General features: G+C 45.6%; 1 protein-coding gene across 5 annotated transcripts in view; it reads right to left on the bottom strand.

Moving 5' to 3' along the window:
* PRPF18 (pre-mRNA processing factor 18) overlaps window positions 1-18,759 on the bottom strand; it is a 37,354-nt gene that overhangs the window by 14,119 nt on the left and 4,476 nt on the right. For 2 of the 5 annotated variants that reach the window (XM_059725799.1, XM_059725800.1), the window contains exons 3-4: window positions 5,051-5,128; window positions 1,160-1,264 (exon numbers count right to left, since the gene is read on the bottom strand). In XM_059725799.1, coding sequence (XP_059581782.1) covers window positions 1,160-1,180 — 21 coding nt within the window. In that variant the 5' untranslated portion in view covers window positions 1,181-1,264; window positions 5,051-5,128. Of the gene's footprint in view, window positions 1-1,159; window positions 1,265-5,050; window positions 5,129-8,676; window positions 8,799-18,759 lie in introns of those variants that run through there. The other 3 variants (XM_059725797.1, XM_059725798.1, XM_006273195.4) reach the window with 3 other exon arrangements.

Below are 18,759 nucleotides of genomic sequence, written 5' to 3'. Positions count from 1 at the left end.
ATAGCACATCAATGCTGCTGACACTTAAAAACCTCCAAGGGGAAGTTATGGCACTTCTACAAGTAGACCTATGAGGCACAAGAACAAGGCATCCCAGCCTATGCTAGAGATGTGGTATGCAGCTTTGAAACCAAAAGCTAGTAGTTCATCTTTTTTTTTTTTTAATGGAGTACTGCAAAGCATAAGGGCTCTGGGCTCTGCTTGTTAGCTCTGCCAGTCTGCTGAGGGTGTCCTAATCGTGAATTTTCATACTTCCACGTTGGAGATGTTAGTAAACTTAACCTTCATTCTCAGCATCCTGATTTCAGCTTCAGGAAAAGGCTTTTGTTTCACTAACTAAAATGCTCTCATAAGGACTTGTCCCCTTATAACGGTGAGAAAGCAAAGCAGTAACTGCAGCTTTATGTCCCTTCCAAGAATCTAAGAAGAATTTTAAAATTGGCCCTGGCCCAGGGTCACAGGCAAACAAGCTGAAAATTCAGAATTTGGGGGGGAGGAGAGGGAAAAGAATGCAGCTCCCTATCCCATTATCCAAGACACAGTTTTAGATTAATCTCAAAGGGTAATCAAATTCTAGACGTGAATGCATTCAGCAATTTAACGTAAACCATTAGAAAAAGGGGTTCTTTCCATCTGAATGGCCCCAGACAATTAGTTGCCTAGCACTCTCATTTTGCAAAATCAGAAATCGACAATCTTGGCAAGTGACATAAAGAAGGCAGGGTAGGTTTTCACCTTGCAGACTAGCCAAAGTAGATAGACTATAAATATATAGCACAAGCTTTTGTAAGCCAAAATTCACTTCATCAGATGCTGCGAAAGGCCAGGGAGAAAGCAGAGTATTGCATCCCTCCACGGCACCTGATGGAGTTTCAGCTCATAAAAGCTTGTGCTATAAACTAACCAAAATAGAGATATATAAAAGGTGCAAACCTACCCTGCTTTCTACTTGACTTCAGACTAACAAGGCTAACGATGTCTCTCAGGTGACAAACACAACCTATATGGTAAACATAAATACTGCAAATAAACACTTTGCAGGACGATAGAGACAACCTGGTAAAAAAGGCTCTGGAGCACTAGAAAGTATCTCTAATGGAAAAATTCAGATCAGTTTCTTGTAAACCCAGACTGGTTAATTGGCGATATCTGATTTTACCTCTTGTCTGGAAAGAGTCATGGGTAACTTTTCTTCCGCCAGCTCTAGCTCCAATACTGGGTTGGATGAAGTCAATGGTTTCTCTTCCTCTTCTGTCTGCTGTACCTACATGGTAACAATATTTATTACAGCAAGCTGAGGCAAATAAACCTATAGATTTAAGAGCATTAGGCTGGAAACTCTGGAGCAAAGATTGCTTCTCATAGTGCAACTATATAGAACAATCAGTCCTGTCTAAGCACAGGTCTCCAAGTGCCACCTCAATTCTAGAAACAATGCCACAGCTAAAATTGTATGTCAGTGTATGCATTCCCAGAGGAAGGAATAATTTTATTACAAATACCAGGGTTTCCTAAATACTGTTAAGGAATGGGGAAAACAATAGATCTGGAAGGCAATACAAAGACATTCAGTCGGTTGTGAACACAAACAGCAAAACAGCTTATATGGGGAATGCTTCTTGCCGAAGAATTTGACAAAAGACTACAGTTCATTGCAAAAAACATACCAGCTTCATGCCCTCATTATAGGAGTAGCATGACAGTAACAGTTCCCCTCAATCGGGAACGAAAGTCTCCAAATCAAGTGGAACAACTTCTTCCTGATACAGCTTGATGTTTTCATAGCACAAGAACCTCTCTTTTGCCCAAAGTTAAAAATATGCTTGTAAGTGCATCTCCCTTTATAAGCCCAGGTGTAACACTTTGCCATGGAGGGTTATTGAAAACAAAGAAGAATTGGGTGAACAGGTTGATACTGGCAGTTCTAAGTCAAACAGGAAAATAATTCACACAAGAAAGTGAGCAGCATAAAAATTTGCTAGAGGCCTTATTAGTTTTTAAAAGTAAATAATTCAATTTCATTCTATAGAGTGTTACATTGTATGCACTGTCAAGGAATGTAACAAAAAGCCAGATTCAGTTTCTATTTCTCAAACACCAGCTTGGTGGACAGCTTTGATCAGAAAAGCAGTTTTAACATTCTCTTAGGCCAATGTCCCAGTCCGTAATCAAGGGCTCTCTGTCTGGACATAAGGATATATCCATGTGGCTCCAGCTACTGGACCAGGCACAAATCTGTTTTTCATGCTACATTAAAATATACAGGGGTTAAACTTGAATTGAAATATCCACCCACTTCAGTGGGAGTTCAGGGCAAGCAAAGAAGAGAGGCTCAAGTCAGTGACTGACATCTAAATAGAGAAACATTACACTTACTGAAAATAAGACTTTCATCATTTCAAGGGACAAAAGAAACCTACCTACTAAAGGTAAGAGAGGAAGTAGGTTAGATGGGAAACACCTCCCCTTCAATGTCAGAATTTCTTTCAACCTTCTAATCATTTTTTAAAACAATAAGATAGCAGCTCTGAGGAAAGATTTGAGCCATTCTGTCAGCTGGAGTCAAAGTTACAAGCAGTATCTTTGCCATGGTTATTTGTGCTTCAGTGCTCTCTCTTTACAAGCAAGAGAAATAATACGTATTATTAAGGCAGTCTAAGCAAAGCAAAAGCGCCTTTGTTTAAAAAAAAATACCAGCCAGCTTCCTGCCTTTCATTTTATTAATCAAAGCTCAAATGCAGAAATCTGGGAGGCTCTAAAGAAGCACTAATTCAACTAAGAAGCTCACATAAAAATCTCTCCTGAGATCACATTTTAATTCAACAGGATTCCTGTAGCAAGAGATATTTTGTCCCTATGTAGCGTTTTTTATCTAAACTCACATCCAACTTCCTGTATCTCAGAAAAAAGCCTGAAATGTACTAAACTGAATTCAATTCACCCAGAAAGGTTAAACATTAATACACAGACACCAAAAACCTAAAAGAAACCTCATTTACCCTTTGATGAGTATGGGTTCTTTTTACTCCAAGTGACAGAAATTATGCTAGAAACACCAGACTAACACAATTTTTAAGTTTCTTCAAACTACTGAAAAAATAGGGGTGCACCGATGGAGATTTTTGGGGCTGATACCAATGGCTGATTTTTAACAAGCTGTATCGGCTGATCCCGATCCAATTGCTGATATGCAGCCCAGCAGCATGGAGAACAGCATCCAACTGGTAAGCCTGTTGAGGGGAAGGGAAAGGGGGGTGGGAGGCAGATCCAGGCCCCCCGTGGCGAGGCAGGGAGTGGGGCAGGAGCTACACAGTCAGGGCAAGACATGGGATAGAGCCATGGCTCATCTGGGGGGGGGGGCGTGGAGAGGGAGGGCAGCTCCTGATGCTGCATGTACCCCCAGAGAAGGCATGGGGGTCATGTGCCCCCCAGATCTGTGAGCAGGACAAGGGCAGCCCCAGGGTCTTCCTGGCAGGGGGTTGGGCCAAGGCTGCACTTGGGGTGAGTGGTGGCAGTGCTGGGAGGAGGGTTATGACAAATTTGTAGCCCACCCCACAGCCCCCCCCCCCTCTTATTACTACCATCGCCCGCTCCCAAGCATAGCCCCGACCCAACCCCCCCCCGCCAGGAAGAGCCCAGCACTGCCCCTGGCCCCAGCCTACAGCCCACCCTCACCCTGCACACAGATCCGGGGGGAACACGCCCCCCATACCCACCTGGGGTACGTGCAGAGGCAGGAACTGCCCCCACCCCTCCAGATGAGCCACAGCTCCATCCCATGCCTGCCCCAGCTGTGCAGCGCCAGCCCCACTACCTCTCTCACCAAAGGGGCCTCAGTCTGCCCCCCCATGCCCCTTCCTTCCCCCACAACAGACTTACCATCCAGACACTGCTCTCCATGATGCCAGGCTGCGCTCCTGGCCACCTGCATGCTGTACTGCGGCTGTGTACATGCATGCGGCATTTATCAGCAACATTATCAGCCACATCAACCAAAAAAAGCCAATTGCTGATAATGTCAATTTTCCTTTTATCGGTGCCAATACGATATGGGACCGATGTATCGGTGCACCTCTACTAAAAAAACCTATCTGAATATTAAATTTCTGCTCTGAAAAATCACAACTGAATTCTCAGAACACTTTCCAACAGACATATACCAGGTGTCTTCATAGGAGGTATTTCTATGTTGATAACTAAAAAGATCTAAATGCCTTACAAACACATCTTATCAAATTTTTGGATTGGCTAACTAACCGAGTAAAATTCAACTGAAAGTATGGCTTTTTCTGACTCGTGAACGTTAAACAAACCATTAAAGGTTTTCCTTTTAATTTCAGATCAAGTACTTCTGTATACACAAAAACACATCCACCTCTGAAACTAAACAATATTCCAGCAGCTCCCAACTACTTCCCTGATGCTGCCGAGGTAGAAAAAAAGCCTTCCAGATCTCTCATTTGTTTCAAAATGCAAAATCCAGAGTTTCACACTGTTTTCTAGTATTTTTGTATAAAAGAAAATAAACGCTGTGCTGCACTCCGTCAAGCACTGGATCTTTAGAGGCCAAGCAAAACAATTATCAATGCTGATACTAAACATGTTGGCAAGTTTTTTTTTAACAAGCACCCATTTTGTGCTGATTCCTCTGAAATATTTTGACGGGAAAACCTTGAACATGTTCTTTGTTGTTCTTTCTTTTTTTAAATAAAAGGAGGTGGCTATGTCAGATCCAGTGTTCGTGCCTAAAAGCACAATTTAAAAAAGAAAAAAAGAACAAGCTTTAATCCCAAGCCACTTCATGCTTTCCACAAAAAGCCAAACCAGAACACAAACTTAAGTAGCTAGATATCATGCATATCTTTTCCTGCATTAAAGATGTTTTTGGAAACGCATACCTCTCCAGAAGGCTTCTCACTTACAGGCTAATGTATAACATTGACAAATTGAACAAAGAACAACAGTTATCATTAACGATGCTTGCAATGTTGATATTAAAATCTAGACTACAAAGTGAACATCCAAATCACTGGAAGAATGATCCCAGTACCTTGTAGCCACATCTCTGCAAGTACGCCTCTTCCTCCTTCTTAACTAGCTCGCTGCGCTTGAAGTGCTTTTTGTTTTCCTGGAAGGAAGGAAACCTGTTAATACTTTACACAACTTGTTTTCAATGTCTATCCACCTGGACCTCAAAGCCTGCATCTTTCCTTAGGTCTGCTTGCAGGGAGAGGAAAACATTTCAAAGGGCCCCTCAATGCACACCAGTTACAAGTTCAAGGTAATGCTGCAACACATTTCTTCCAAACTGGTTGGTTAGTAAGTACTGCATTTACCTGAATCTAAGATGACTTCAAATTGAAGATGACCCCCGCCCCAATAATTAGATGCTACAAATGGCAAATGTAAGCATTTGTTATAAGAGGTGGTATGGCAGGGTTGGGCAGCAGGAGAGGCAAGGCCAGTCAGTGGCTGTGGCTCTGACTGATGCCGAATATGAGCCTGGGCTGTGGCCAGAGCAACTGCCTGCCCCCTCCTCGCCTCATGCTCAAATTCATAAAATCATAGAAAATTAGGGTTGGAAGGGACTTTAGGAGGTCACATCTAGTCCAACCCCCTGCTCAAAGCAGGACCATCCTCAACTAGATCATCCCAGCTAAAGCTTTGTCTAGCTGGGTTTTGAAAACCCCCAAAGATGGAGCTTCTACCACCTCTCTGGGTAGCCTGTTCCAGTGTTTTACTACCCTCCTAGTGAGAAAACTCTTCCTAATATCCAACCTAAACTTCCCTTGCTGCAACTTGAGACCATTGCTCCTTGTTCTGTCATCTGCCACCACTGAGAACAGCCTAACTCCATCCTCTTTGCAACCCCCCTTCAGGGAGTTTCATAGATTTCACAGACATTAGGGCTGGAAGGGACCTCGGAAGATCATCGAGTCCAGCCCCCTGCCCAAAGGGCAGGACGTCAGCTGGGGTCATAGGATCCCAGCAAGATAAGCATCCAGTTTCATCTTGAAGGTGTTCAATGAAGGCGCTTGAACAACCTCCGGCGGCAGGCTGTTCCAGACCTTGGGGGCTCGGACAGTAAAGAAATTCTTCCTTATGTCCAGCCTGAAACGATCTTGTAGTAGTTTGTGACCATTTGTCCTCGTCATCCCTTGGGGCGCTCTGGTGAACAAACGTTTCCCTAGATACTGGTGATCACCCCTGATAAACTTGTAGGTGGCCATCGGATCACCCCTGAGCCTGCGCTTTTCCAGGCTAAAGAGCCCCAGGGCTCTCAGCCTGTCATCGTAGGGTCTGCTTCCCTGACCCCTGATCATGCGCGTGGCTCTTCTCTGGACTCTCTCAAGCTTCTCCACATCCTTTTTGAATTGTGGAGCCCAAAACTGGACGCAGTACTCCAGCTGCAGCCTCACTAAGGCCGAGTACAGGGGGAGAATGACGTCCCGGGATTTGCTTGAGAAGCATCTATGGATGCAAACCAGCGTTTTGGTCGCTTTACTAGCTGCAGCATCGCACTGCAGGCTCATGTTCATCTTGTGGTCAATGATGACCCCCAAGTCTTTTTCTTCCATAATGCTAACCAACATAGCACTGCTGAGCCTATAAGGATGCTGCGGGTTTTTTTTCCCAAGGTGGAGAACCTTGCATTTATCGGCGTTGAACACCATCAGATTCTCATCCGCCCACTTGCTGAGCCTGTCCAGGTCAGCCTGGATCATCTGCCTGTCTTCTGGCGTGGATGCTTTGCCCCAAAGTTTGGTGTCATCGGCGAACTTGGCCAGTCCGCTTCTGACTCCAGTGTCCACATCGTTAATGAAGATGTTGAACAGTATGGGTCCAAGGACAGAGCCCTGGGGGACCCCACTGGTCACAGTTGAAGGCTGCTATTAAATCCCCCCTTAGTCTTCCCTTCTGCAGACTAAAGCCCATTTCCCTCCTCATAAGTCATGGTCCCCAGCCCCTGAACCATTTTCACTGCACTGGGGGCCAATTTGTCCACATCCTTCCTGCATTGGGGGCCAAAAACTGGACACAAGAAGGAGAGAGACTAATTCGAGACTAAGGGCTTCCTCTCCCCTGCCACACTGAGGAGAGGGGGGCTCATCTTGGATGCGCACACGGGTGGCAAATACCACACAGGCACCGATCACTTCGAGCCTCCGGGTGCTTTGAAACAGCAGCTCTGGATCAACATCGCCAGGTCTTAAATATGAAATTACTGTATTGGAAGCTCAAAATTATCATCGTATTTGCTGAAAAACTGCCATACACTGAACAAAATATGCAAATAAGCATGCAAATAAGTCTCATCGACTTTCTAGTGCTCCCTGCAAGCTGCCAGCGAGAACTGGGTCAAAGCTGAAGCATTTTTTCCTATTTCGAGGCCAGCAGCCCTGCAAAAGGGCTGAAGCCAACCCACAAACCATGCAGGACTCCCCAAGAGCGAATGCCACTAAGATGTGGGGAGAAATAGGCACACCAGAAGGGAGGGACAGGCTACAACTAGACCTGGACAGGTTACAGGGGTGGGTGGATAACAGGATGGGTTTCAATACTGACAAGTGCAAGGTGCTGCACCTGGAGAGGAAGAACCAGCGGCATACCTACTGGCTGGGGAACTCCCTTCTCATCAGCACAGAGGCAGAAAAGGATCTTGGAGTCATTATTGATTCCAAGATGAACGTGGGCCGCCAATGTGGGGACGTGGTCAGGAAGGCCAACTGTACCTTGTTGTGCATCCACAGATACATCACAAGCAGAGCGCCAAGGTGATCCTCCCCCTCTACGCGGCACTGGTCAGGCCGCAGTTGGAGTACTTCGTCCAGTTCTGGGCGCCGCACTTCAGGAGGGATGTGGACAGCATTGAGAGGGTCCAGAGGCCACCTGCATGATCAGGGGGCAGCAGGGCAGGCCCTACGGGGAGAGGCTACGAGACCTGAACTGTTCAGCCTCCACAAGAGAAGGCTGAGGGGGGACCTGGCGGACATCTATAAACTTGCCAAGGAGGGCCAGCAAGCTATGGGAGAGTCCCTGTTCCCCCAGGCACTACGGGAGTAACCAGGAATAATGGCCACAAGTTGACCAAGAGTAGGTTCAGACTAAATATCAGGAGACGCTACTTCACAGTCAGGGCGGCTAGGACCTGGAACCAGCTTCCAAGGTAAGTGCTGCTGGCTCCTACCCTGGGGGGTCTTCAAAAGAGGCTAGACAACCAAGTAGCCGGGGTCGTTTGACCCCAGTACTCTTTCCCGCCATGGCAGGGGGTCGGACTTGATGATCTGCTCAGGTCCCTTCCGACCCTACCAACCATGAAACTAACTGTGAAACGATGACTTGGGTTTTGCACTTGCTGCAGCCATTAATTGTCTCAAGAAACGATCGTCCCTGGCGACCACCTTTACCACTACCGGTGGTACATGGGACCAGGGTGGTAATTACGGTACAACTACGGTAATTACGGTACCCCGAAAAGCACCGCTCCCGGCTCGTTCCCAGGGAGGGGCACGGGACCCCGCGGTGTGACGTAGGACCCGCTCCAGGGGGGTCACGTGTGATCCGTTGCCTCGACTTGAAGCCGCCACGCGCTGAGGGGCCCCCGTGGCACATGCGCAGAGCGGCGGGGCTCCGCTCTCCCCTTCCCCCCCCCGGCCGGTGCCCGGCCCGCCTCACCCCGACCAGCTCCTTCTCCTCCAGCAGCCGCCGCTTGCGCGTGATCTCTGCCCGCAGAATGTCCATGGCCCCGTTCTCGCGCAACTGCCGCCGGAAGAGACGCAGGAAAACAACCTCGCGTCACTTCCGGGCAAGCAGGGCCGCCCCAGGGCAGGAGGAGGGAAGCGGTGACTGCCCCTGAGCGCGATCCCTGCAGCGCCCCCTGGCGGCCCCCGCGGCGTTGCACCGCCCCCGCCGCCAGCGGGTGTGCGCATGCGCCAGCCCCTGGTAGTGCCCTGCAGTGGGGCATTAGCACCTCCATGGCAATGCACCTTGGCTGCAGGCTCCGTCAGTCTCAGTCACCCTAGCACCTTCTGTCAATACAATGGGCAGGGGGCAGAGTGCAGCCCCCATGCCCTTTCCTGGGGCCACAACCCTTTGGGGCTGGGGGCTGAGGGACTGGAAGCCAAGGGTCATTGTGAGCCTGGTCACTGGGGCTGGACCAACACGGCAAACCAGCCACGCCAGGCCGTTGCCCAGAACTGGTGCGGCCACCTCAGCACCAGGGGAATTATCCCCCTCCGGCTGCGTCCCCTTCGGGGCAACACAGCATGCTCCACGAGCTGGTCTTTCAGGACCACACTGGTGTTCCCAGAACAGCCTCATTTTCACAATCCTGAATTCACTCGTGAAACCCTTTTGATCCCCTGATCAGCATGTCATGATGTTTGACTTGCTCTGGGAAAAAAAAAACAACCCCCTCCCCAAATTCCTGAAGTGCTTTAAAACACTGATCCCAGCCCTGTTGTTTCCAACACCCCATCTCTACTGGGCACCTCAATGCTTTTTAGTCAAGTCTTCAGGTTTGGACATGCTGTGAAAATAACATTCGTTCCTCTGATGGATAGTTTTCTCCTACCTACAGACAAATTGAGTTCATCCACAATCATCCTGTTTTACCTCCTTATCCTGATTCAAAAACAAATTCTATACTGTCCATCCTGTTTGGACTGGGTGACAGCCTTTGCTCAGCACTTACTTTGTCAACAGTCAATTGATCTTCCACCAAGTGTTTTGTTAGCCATAATAACCTACAATATGCCAAATCCTCTTCCTCACATTTTTACTCACCTGCTCCTGGAAGTGAGACAGGAAGCTGTCCTGAGAGCACCCCCGGGTGTTGCTTTCAAGCATGCCAGTAGCACAACTCTCAATGAGCAGCGGCAGGGGTGCCCCATGGGATAGCCTCACCACAGCATTTTCTGCTTTGGTGAATGTGGAGCTGGAAGGGGTAAGGCAGGGCTGCGATTCTTAGAGGTGCTCTCAGGAGACTACAAGACATGCCCCTGGTCTCTTCTCAGGACCCAAATAGCTTCCTCTCCTCATAAATGCAATGCTGTTTTTTCCATCTCAGCTCATTCAGGAATCCTTCTAGACTTCTATGTTTATTTTCTGGTTAAGAACATGTCACATGTCATTTTTTGTGGAGTGCAGCTCTCATACTTCCAAAGGATAGCTTCATAGCTGACTTCCCCTGCTGGAGTTTAGCTGAAAATTTTTCAAAAATATCAGCTGCCTTCATAGCTGACTTCCCCTTGCTGAGTTTAGCTGAAAACTTTTTAAAAATATCAGCTGCCTCCAAATCAGCTGTTGTCAGACATGAGGCTACTTTCTGACAGCCTGCCACTGGGTAAGTTTGCTCCAGTTGTCCACTCCAGTTGACTCTTCTGGTGGGACTTTTAAATACTCCAAATTACCACACAGGACATTGTCTTGGTTTCATCGGACAGATGCCAGTTTCATTTAGCAACTTAGTTCTCAGTGATCAGCATGGTTAACAGGAACCTCTGCAGAACATAACAGCCAGACCCAACTGGCTCAAACCACAGTAAAGATACAGTTTTCTGCAAAGGAGAGCTCAGATAGGTCCCGCTGCCACCTTACTGCTTGTTTTATTTCTTTGTCAGAGGCTGGGAGTCAGAGCAAAAGCCATAAACAACAAAATAAAAGAAAATGTTTTCCAGTGTAATAAAATGATCAAGTGTAGACTGTTCTCTGCTTCTATCTGGCCTACAAAGAACATAGGGCCAGATCCAAAATTGGATGTAGGTGCCTACAGAGAAGCTTAGGCACATAAATCCAAGTGAGCAATCCACAAAACATATGTCCGACCACTCAGGTGCCTAAAACCCAAAGGTGCTTATGTTTTCAATGCTTAAGTCAGGGGTCAGCAATCTTTTGTCAGCAGCTAAAAGCTCCAAATGTGGGTCGCCACCTGTTTCCTTTGCTGACACATCCCTCCATTGCTTCTGACTCACTTGCTGCTCCTACTGCTTTCATCATTGCTGGATTGCTACTTACACCCCACCTTTGTGGGCCAGATAAAATTATTTTGTAAGACAGATCCAGCCTGTGAGCTGTAGGTTACCAACTCCGACTTTAGTTAGGTTGGCTCCTAAAATTCTGCTACTGCATATGCCTCGAACTGCTGCCATCTTGTCTGGGCCGAGCATGTGGGTACCTAGATCCCACCAGTCGTTCCTGCACCTAATTACCCAGAGGAGCCAAATCAAGTTGTCATATTCAGACCACCCATAATATATACCAAGAGAAATGAGATGAGCACAAATCACTGCACCAAGGGTTTCTCTGACTCAAAACCACACCTAATGGCAGTCACCTTGTATATAAGAATCTATTGGTTATAGCAGTTGCCCAGGAGGTGGGAGACCCGAGTTTAATTCCCACCACAGCCAGAAAAATTCAGAAGCAGTTCTCATGTTTCCCATTATCCTAGGCTATAGGCTAAGCTCAGGTTGAACACACGCTCTCTCCCTCTTGTAGAAAGTGGGGCACTCAGGAGAAAGGAATGCGACATTAATGGGGCAGGAATGAAGGTAAGCAAATCATGACTTCATAGCCTTGTGACAGGGACACTTCCCTTCAGAGGTGTTATCTTGGGTTCTGGGCCTTGCTCCAATGCAACTCATGCATGTTATCCAATGACTCCTTAATGCAAAATACATAACCAGTCCCTACAGATATGTTGCTGGTTCTTAATACTCTGAGAATAAATGAGAAAGCAAGGAGATCCTAATAAAAATGACAGTCAGAATATGTTATCTTACCACACAGGGACTTAAACAGTAAGGCCTTACACTGAGCAAGCTGAAAATATGTCCTCAAGAGAAGAGATTGACTATACTTTACTTGTCTATTTTGCCTGCCGGCAGAATATAATCCTGATATTTCAAAAGGGCTGACAAAAAGCAAAGACAAATTCACAAAATCCAGTTATAACAACAGAAATCCTGACTTCTCAAATCAAGGCAGATATTTTCAAGAAGGCTTCTGGAAAATGATATGCAATTATGGCAAATGAAACACACTTGGTCCACAAAGAGCAAGTACCTCCCTGGCTGTGATATGTGGATGATGACACTGTTCATGAAGAGTTCACTGGACTGACAATGTAGCTTATCCACTGGTGGAGGCAATGATATGAATAACTACAGATGTTGTGGATTGGACAAAACATCACTAAGTAGGCAGGTGAAACTGCTATCCTTTATTTAAGATAGCTGTAAGAAAGTGCTAGTTAGTCCTCTATAAAATAGTAGGGATATGCAAACCACAACATATGTCACTGCTGAAAGCAAAGGTACATAGGGGATCCCTCAGGAATACCCAGTCAGAGGGGTTTTGCTGGAAATAATTTCAAGTTGGGTATTAGGGTAGGAAAAGACAAATAGCAGAAGCCTCTCAGAAGGGGACAAAAGGAGCAGAAAGGCAGGCACAGCCATTGAAGTAGTGATAGCACAGCCATAAGAGAAGAGTATTTGGGTCAGTGACTGGCTAAGAGAGGCTTAGGTTTGTAAATAAGGAAAGTATCTCCTGATGTTTGATTCCTCCTGTGTTTAGGGAAACAGGACTTTGTGTGTTATAAACAATCCCAGTTACAAAGAAATACCCGACTCTATTACCAGTTTTTCTTGCTGCTTGGAACAAACTCCAAGAGCCTGATTTTTGGCTAGCCATTCAAGTCAAAACATGGCAATATATACTAAAGTAGTATTGCAACTAAACCTGAGGATAAACAACTGTCACAAACAATGCTAAGTTGGTTGCCAATAATGCAGCAGGCTTAGTATCACGTGAAGCAATCAGATTGTAACAGAAGGAACCAAGAGCTACTTACACTCGTTGCTATGGGCCTACTTTGAATTGAGCATGCAAGGATGCCACTAAGAATATCATCCTAAGAGATATACTTGAAACTGTTTACAAAAAAATCACAAAATTAATTAAAAACTGCTCAAGTGAGAAGCTTTATTTCAGGACGTAAAATACAAAGTAGTAAGTACATCATCAGGTATCCATGACATCTGTCCAACAGAAAGCAGAAGTGTAGGCTTCCATTTCTGAGAACTACCTTTCATTCTGTGCAGTTTGGGAGGTTGTAAACAATGTATTAAGAAACTGAAATGAGAGCTGCTTTGGCAGTGTAGCAATTCAAAGGGCAAGCTATAACTTCCTCTTTTGTATTGAATAAGTCTGAAGAGTCCTAGACATGGTAGAATCCATCCAAAACTCTGCAAGTGTAGGGCATTTCAACAAGGGGAGGCCAATCTCCCATAAACTGCACTTTGTTCTATGAGGTTCATCCAAAATCTTGATACAGCCCCAAATTTCACAGAAATGAAAGTGCTTGATTCCAATTCTTCCACAATTGATTACTCATCTACAGAAAATCAGTAATTGGATATCAGAACAATCACTGAGATCAGCCCAGCTTGTAAGTATAATTTCACTGCTCTCTTTAGAGGTAAAAGTTGAGACAATCACAGTTCAACCAGTGTTTTGATTCCACATGGATACAAGGAGAACACTGCTGAGTCACAGCTTATAGATGTACACGCACAGTTTGAAACTTTATCAGATTTGCAAATTGGTTTACTCATATTTGAAAAAAATAGTCGTTTAATGAGATCAGTATGTACCCCAACAAATTTGCCCATTTCTAACAAAATGAGCTTCTCTTCAGTGTTTCTTTTGTTTATTAAAGTAATACTTACATTTTGGTGGGTATTAGATTGCCCAAACCCCCAAATTTTTATGCTCCTGTTTACATCTGTTTATTCACACGGTACTTCAGTTTATCACTGGAGAGGGTGGGGAGAGAGGGCATCAAACCCTCTCTCATGGACCTACAGTAATTTATTGCAGAGTCTGGTATTATCATCCAGGAGTTATGATTATGCAAAACTTCTCTTCATAAGAACATGTATTCAAGGTAATCATTAACTGTTTCGACTGAAATTTCCCATACTCTAGATTTGCTTTAGCTTATTTTTTTTTAAGTTTCAGCCAGCCATTTCAAGAACAGGATTAGGCAAATACATTGTTTTGTCCACGTTAAAAAAAATAATTGTTTGTTAAGACTCTCTGAAACTGCGAGACTATGGATCAATGTGTTGAAATTTGACAGGAAAGTCACCCTGATGTCAGGGATGGGCCTAATGACGCATCTCTTTGTGAAGAATCTGAAAAAGCCCATCAAATAATCTGTTTGGACATGCTCAGTACAACTCTTTCTAGTTTAAGTTCAGCTCTCGGAAGATTCTATCTACTCTGAACATGTTCCCCTCCTCGTATTTCCTGCATGGGCCTGGGCTGAGTATTGCGTTATCCTCGCTCAGCATCTGAGCATGCTCCATCCCAAAGGCCATCCAAGTAATTGCTCCTCCAAGATGCTGGAAGTCTACTATTGAGCCAGGTGTCCAGCGTGAGCACTAAAGAGGCATGTCCTATATGCTCTTAATGCTTCCCCTGCTTGGAGGAAGAAAGTAGCCTGGTAGATCTGCATATCCTAGGGGGGAAAATGAAGCTTTGGCTTATATACAAACACTGATTTGGAACTTCAAGTGGACTTTAGCTGAATAAACCAAATATACCAAATACCAAATCAAATATTAGGAAAATATCTCTTAGTAGGCAAGGTTCTTTGGGTAGATGTGATATCTCTTAGTAGGCTTTGTTCTATTCTTCTATATACCCCTTGAAATGAAATGGTTGTGGATAGGTCACTGTACCTTCATCATTGGTTCAAAGATCAGGATCATTGGTTTATTTCATCCCTGGGATGATAATCATTGAAAGCTGTTACCAAATTATCACTATCAGAAGGTGTCGGCTTGTTTCCCACTAGATCTATCTTGCAAAAAAAAAAAACACTGTCTCAGTTGACAAAGTTATTGGCTACCGCAGCAGGAAGGTCATGGACTGATTGGGTTTTGGGGAGACTAGACTTTCTACTCCTCCCAAAAGGTAAATCAAGGCAGAGCTACAGTAATGAAAGTGCTGTGGTAGACATCCCCTAGATGAATAAGAGCATCATTCCCCAGGCTTGTCAATCACTGGCCTGACCAAGATATTAAATTCACAGTCTTTATCTTAAAGAGGTATTTCTGAGTATTTGTTTTGGATGCACTCTGTCGGTGGTGGCAAGCTTGGATTTTGTTTTAAACTCTGGTAAACAGGCAGGTGGTGTGGATGAAGCCTAAACCATTCCAGTGGGCTGAACACTGTATTAAGCACCATTTGAAAATACTTAGGAAATACAGCTTCTGACAGGCACCATTGCAACTTTTTCATGAATGTATTTTTTTCACATCTGTGCTCCATGCCATGAGGATTATAATTTAGTACAGAGCCTCTCACTGGGAATAAGGATTGAGGGAGTCAAGCAGCGGCCTTGTGCACTGACAGGGATGCTAATAGAGCAGCAGTGGAAGTTGAGAGAGCAAATCAGAACAGCTGGGTGGGCTGATAGAAGGAATCAGGGCAGCCCAGAGGAGCAGTAAGAGGATCCAAATAAGTGGATTAGTAGCATACCAAAGCACACATTACTTTTAGTTTTCAAACTCCCATTGATAGTAGTGCAATTGCATTCACTGATGTGTGGCTGGAGAAATATAGGAGGATCAAAAACAGGATCCAGGAGCAGAGAACAGATCCCTGCAGCAAGCTGGAAGCAGCAATAGGGTTAAGTAGGGGGAAGACGCAGTATAAGGTAATGCCCCCAACAGTAGCCTAGCTCAAGACTTGCACAAAGATGACTGTTATGTGGGGATCTTTATCCAGCAACCTATGGGCGTTTGCAAGCATTGCTAAATGCCATTGCTCCTACAGCTGATTATTTTTCTAACTGTAGCTTCAGTGATTGATTACTACCAATGGCCACACTCTCTTCTCCTTGTATTTGAGAAAAAGTAGCTGAAGGGACTCCTGGGGAAATCAGACAACCATGAGAGAACTCTCCCTATCTGGGCACTCAACAAGCCACTGCATTTGGGTCCTGAGACACTGCACCCCATGTTCTCTTAAGCTTTCCTTGACTTGAATAGGTTGTAATGATGACTCTATCCATTACTGCTTCACAGATATGAGACTTTGGCACCCAACTGCCTTGCACCTGACCCTGGCCCATACTGTCCTTAAAAGCACAGATAGAAGAGCAGCTCCCCACTGTAACTCATAGCGCTTCGCAGGAAGCCCCATGAGTTACAGTGATCCCCCAGGCCCAATAGATGTTCGCTGCTCTTTAAAGTGGCTGCAAAACTGTAGCCACTCTTCCTTAGCAATTCCCCTCCCTCCTCCCAGCCTTGGCACTGTTTTCAGAATGGGAAGGGGGAAAGGGAGCAGAGGACGCTCGTTCTGGGGGTTGCCCAGCCAGTTCTGAAGGGTGGGGTGCATGGACCCCCCTCAGGTTTGATACCTTGGATAGGAACAAGGTGGGGGGAGGCTCCAATCCACCCACCCCATCCTCCAGCGCCAGCTGAAAACCCCCCAAACCGAACTCCCTCCATTCCCTTTCTCTCTCCCATTCTGAAGACAGCACTGGGAGCACGGTGAGCTGTGTCAGCCTGGCTCTGCTCTCGGCATGCACAGACACAAGTTACTGAAGGGGCTCTGTTTTGGAGAGTCTTCACCTGAACCCTCATGCAGCTGTCATAGGATCAGGCACTTTTAAAGCACTCTAAAGCCATGCACTTGTGCCTGGTCACAACTGAAGAGCGCTATCAGGGGCCAGATCAGGCAAACATTGTCACTTCTGTCTGTCCATTAAAAGTCTCCAACAACTTAAGTACATGCTCTCCCAGAACTCCTCTCTGGCTTTTAAGACTGCCTCTCTAAGGGTCCATGGTAGCAAAGCAACAGGCACACAGGGTTTGCCAAAGTTTCTAAATACAATTAGTCTTCCCTTTGGATAGCACAAAAGATGCATAGAGTCAGACAAAATAATAAACCCACATGCATGTACTGCCTCATTTGCCTCACAACCCTGGACCATTCTGTGGGCCAGTGATGTAAGGGCAGGGGGGAACATGTGGGGGTGCAAAAATTACAGCCATTGCATTGTTGACCCAACCACCATCACTGCCACCAACAGCACAGCCACTGATGCTGCCCAATGTGCCACCACTGCCCAAGCACAAAAGTGTCTAAATATGCCTCTGCTGTGGATTTAAGCCAGTCTTTTAAGGAGTCCCTGACATTTTTCCTGCAACTCATGATTTCTGCTTCTCCTCTGAAACATGGAGAGAGAGAGAGAGAGAAGATAATGCAAGTGTATGGGTGTGCAAGTGTCTCTCTGTCTCCCTCTCCAGGTAAGCCTTTTTCTAAAATGACTGGTGTAAAACACACACTTTTATTACCCTTCATCCATTTTAGCAAGTTAGATCCCTAACAGATATATCAGGTGATCATATTTCCCTGCCAGTTGACCTGTCTTTGCTATGAACCCCACTGAAGTTCAGATTTGGAATTCTGGCTTACCTTGGTAGCAACCATCTTTTTAAGGATGGACCATTGAAAAGACAGTCATTAAGCAGCCCTCTGTCATTAGTCCTTTGCCACATCATCTTCAAATCGTATTCTAAGAATGTGCTAAAAAGCCAGCAGGAAGCCAAAGCCCAGCCTTACATTCAAAAGAGGGATCTAACATGGATGTATACAGAGAGTTCGTAAGTTTAAGAAGTCAACTGTTCTACCTGGACAGGGTCCAAAAACAAGTTACCACAGAATTTCTGGTCTTCAAACTTGTTTATGGCATCCTGAAGTCAATAGGTGTGTACAGAAGTTGCTTTTTTCACTACTTCATGTGCTTTATTGCAGTGACTTAACAGAAGTGCATGGCTTTACAGCACTTTAAAAATAAGTACAGCACTTTAATTTAACCCTTGTTAAATGAGGTATTAAATTTGAAGCGCTGTATTTTACAGCACTTTAAATAACTTCTGTACGCTGGTCAAATTTCTGGTGATTCCACCACTGTCCCATAGGCTTTGTGAGCTTGGTTAGTGTTCCTCGGCACCACCAGGGGTAGCCTGGGAGCACTAGCCAAGCCTGCAAAAGCCAGTAACCCACCCTGCTCCCATCAGTCAACAGACGGCAGCAATTGGGCCCGATGGGCTGCTGCCCGGCCGCGTGGCAGATATGGTGCTCACTCCCAGTGACAGGGGGACATGCCATTGGTGGGGCACACACACCCTGAGACCCTGCATGGCTGGGGACCAGATGCTTGGAGACAGACTGTCAGCCTGGGTGAGACTTGCTGCCTGGCCTGTGGCAGAAGTGGTGCCCGTGGCTCACTTCACCTGTATTAATGTTAAGCTCCAACAAAAGGATGCTTCTCAATAAGAGGAAAATATGGCATTAGAGCTCTTGACAAGCTGAAGAGTCAGAAAAAGGACTACATATTTAAAAATGTGCTTTTCATATATAGGTTTTATGACTAAAAATGTTCACTGCAAACCCTCAGAGAAAAACGTGTTACTATGGATGTACAGCCCTCAAATACAGCCAATGAAACATAAATAGCTGAAAATGCTAACCCACTCACTAGTGACCTATGCATCTCCTCATGCTCTCATCTGCCTCTTCAAACTTCTCCTGCTCTCTTGTACACATTAAACTTCTCCCATCTCCAAGATGAGCGGCAATCATCACACTGTTAATGCTGACAGCCATTTCCTGCTTACACTGGCCTCACGCAGGTTGCCTGGCATATGGGAATCTAATACTTCATATCAAGTCTTGAGG

Source organism: Alligator mississippiensis, chromosome 4 (genome assembly GCF_030867095.1).
Source record: "Alligator mississippiensis isolate rAllMis1 chromosome 4, rAllMis1, whole genome shotgun sequence".
Classification (NCBI taxonomy): domain Eukaryota; kingdom Metazoa; phylum Chordata; order Crocodylia; family Alligatoridae; genus Alligator; species Alligator mississippiensis.
Note: the sequence above shows the minus strand (reverse complement) of the source record. Positions and strands in the feature narration are given on the sequence as shown.